The sequence below is a fragment of the Phaethon aethereus genome (assembly GCF_964289735.1).
Source record: "Phaethon aethereus genome assembly, chromosome: 18".
NCBI lineage: Eukaryota > Metazoa > Chordata > Aves > Phaethontiformes > Phaethontidae > Phaethon > Phaethon aethereus.
The window spans coordinates 9,082,266-9,085,424 of NC_138594.1; the positions used below are offsets into that span (position 1 = coordinate 9,082,266).

The window sequence follows — 3,159 nt, forward strand, 5'->3', positions numbered from 1 at the left end:
GTTCCTTTTGACTTGGAGCAGAGCCTCACCTTGCACCTCCACTTTCCTTCCACACAAGCTCCCCTGTATCACAGCAATGGCGAAGCGATGACCCACGTATGGGAAAGACTTCTGAAGAGGGCAACAGGCTGTTCCTGCTCTGGGCTGAGCTGCTACACACGTGTAGTGGAAATCATTGCATCTCTACAGCCCCTGCAGTTCTCTCCTCGGCAGCCTGCAAAATTCCACTAAGGAAAAAGAAATGAGGGGGGGAAGAAGGAATCAGAAAAACTACTGTGCTCCCAGGGGAAAAAAAAATAAACAGCCCTATTTAGCTTATCCAGCTTTGCTAATGTCAATCACTTTTCTCATTTTAAACAGGAAAGACACCACTTTAGTCCACCTGTTCCATTATTTATCATGCTATGTATTTCCCATGAATTGTCACTCATGCAAAACCTGTACATTGTAAGGGGACACCCTAATATTTTTAATGACCTTAAGCAAAGTGATTGACATTAGACACCGGTGTCAGATGTTCTGGTGACGCAACATGTTCTCCTAGCAGCAGGAAAGCTTCCTGCTGTGATTAAGTTAGGGCTATGGAAGTGCTAAAATGTGTTGTCAGCTTTCCTCTGATGCAAGTGATTTTATTATAGCGTCTGGTAACCACGGAGTGTGGCAACGCAAATACTGACTCCAAACATTCCCCTCCATGCATATTGCTTGCTCTATTTAAAACACGAAGCGCACTTTGCAAATCCGGGGATAAGTTATGGATGTAATGAGCCTAAACCATGAAGGGTAGAGGAAAAGGCGGCATCTAAGCCAGAATGCCTGGATGATGTCAGCAGGAGAAGCGTACGGCTCCAGGATGACCCGCAGAAGGCAACGCTGTGCAGCACCTGTTTGGCAGGTATGCTTTGCAGTGGCATCGCCACAGCCGTCGTGGATGCCAGAGGCTCCGGAGGGCCAAGAGGAGGCATGCTAGTCTAGGGCAGAAATCACATCCAGTCCTTTTGAGTCCGGAGAAAGAAAGGGGAAAAGGGAGGTGGGGGGGAGAAGACTCCGTGCAGCCCCTCTGCCTTTTGACACCCTCATACACGCTGTGGTGGAAGTCTGTGACTCGTCTCAGAACCACTTGTCCTTCATGATATAGATGAAGGAATGTTCTGTTTTGCTTCAATTTGGGACCAGCCCCTCAATTATTCATTACCTTAGAAAAGTTGGAAGACCTCTGGAACAGAAAAGTTACAGAATCAAACATCTCAGACACACACGGGGGACACCTGAGACCTGCTTTTTGTAAAGATTCATAATCCCAAATCTCATTCAGCAAACACTTACCATACAGATGATTTTGCTTCCACAAGTGATTATTAATAGTTGTGTCTAAAACTGACTATGCCAGTAAGTCTCTGCAGGACTGACCGCTTAGACTTTTCCGTAACTGAGTTATTAATCAAGCTGCAAGAGGAATGGGCTATCAGACCAAAATCCTTGGTCTATAGAGATTTTTTGGAAGAGATCAGCAGTACATATGTTGATAGTAACTGTCACAGGTGTTGTTCTACAAAAATAGTATCACAAAGCAGTCAAAGTTGAAGATACAAGCTATCTTGACAGCAATAAAAAAAGATTTTCTAAAGGTTTAGCAGCACTGAATATTATTTTAATGACATTTACTTTTTAATTTTATAGCAAAATAATCAAAAGTGCTAAACCTGACCACTTTAATTTACAAAAAAAGTCTCATGTTTTTAAGCTACAATCATACCTCGTTATTTAGGTTAGACAATATAATTACACATTTCTACCTATTTCTATTCAACAGTAAAACAAAATTAATATTAGTTGGTTTAAAAAAGGGGGAAAGTACCACAGATGGGGCGGGGGGAGAGTTACATAAAATATAAGAATCAGCTTATTGAGCAATCTGCAGTTTGGGTGGTTGTTATTGCCTTTTTTTTTCTTTTTTTTTTTTTGAGCTACAATTTAAGTCACAGACAATCTGGCCATAAGCTTGTAGTCACTTCAAATGTTATGACTTCTCCCTTGGTCAAATGTCACAGTGTGTATTTTAAGGAGATCTCTGGCATTTCAAGTCAGTTCAAATTATTTTCTTTGTGCTCACAAGTTCCCTTTCCAACACGATCAGCATGTTGGAGAACGCAGTTATGATGATTTCAGCTATGACGACACTGTTTTCTGTGAAGGAAAAGTGTTTTTTCCTCCATCTTGGTAAGAATCACTACCAAGTCTGCAGTAAGAAAAATATTAAAAGCACTTGCAGATTTTTTAAGTCTTTCTTAATCCATTCCACTTTCATCTCAGTTCATTTCCAAAGTTAAATTAAAACCTGAAATCTCTCCTATTGATAAATAGTCAAGTTGACTTACAAAGGTTCTGTCTTCTGTCCAGCCTTCTCTTGGTTGTCTTTAACCAAACAAGGTTCGCTGATTTGCCACAAGTGCTGTCTGGCTCTCCCGCCTCTTTGCTTTTTTGTTTTGCTGCCTGATTTTCCAGCACACTGCACTAGAAGCCAGCAAAAGGAGTCCTGATGACAAGAGGACTAATCCAAACACCGAGATGATTGATCCATGGGAATTGAAGCTGTATGCCACAGCAGTAACCACGATGCCAGCTATGAGAATAACCACACCGAAGGGAATAGTACAGCGGTAACAGGAGAGTTCTGCTCCCCCTGTTGCTGCAGTCAGCTGGCATTCACTGACAAGAGGGATGGTGGTTATCACACAGTCATTGTTATTACTCTTCTCCGTGGTTACAGAATCAGGATGCTTTGGAGTGCCCAGGATCTCTTTAATTGGTTCGTTAGTCATCTTTATTGTCTTGACTTAGTCAATTCTTAGGCTAGAGCAGGCTCTGCTGAACACGCATTGCACTGTGGAGAGAAGAGCATAAGTTCAACTAAAGCATTACCGTTACATGACAAATGGGCGACACAGAAGTATGCCACTCAGGATCACAAAAAAAGCAAGGATTTTTGCACAAGCTTAATTGTAATATTACTGATTGTGGTAGATCTGAATCAATTCTTATGGTAGTCATTTGCATGTGCATAAGTGCTAGAAAGAACAGAGTCACAAACCAAGACAGACTCCAACTTCAAAGTACTGTGGGCCAAATCCGACTTTAATTTACATCCTGAAGTCAGTA

General features: G+C 41.7%; 1 protein-coding gene across 1 annotated transcript; it reads right to left on the reverse strand.

The window, feature by feature from the left end:
• Positions 1–1,774: 1,774 nt before the first annotated feature.
• On the reverse strand, positions 1,775–2,822 carry TMEM100 (transmembrane protein 100; the record flags this gene model as incomplete). The annotated part of the gene is made up of 1 exon (XM_082007997.1): positions 1,775–2,822. One exon carries the CDS (start codon positions 2,820–2,822, stop codon positions 2,418–2,420), a length of 405 nt encoding a protein of 134 aa, XP_081864123.1. The 3' UTR covers positions 1,775–2,417.
• Between the last annotated feature and the right edge of the window lie 337 nt (positions 2,823–3,159).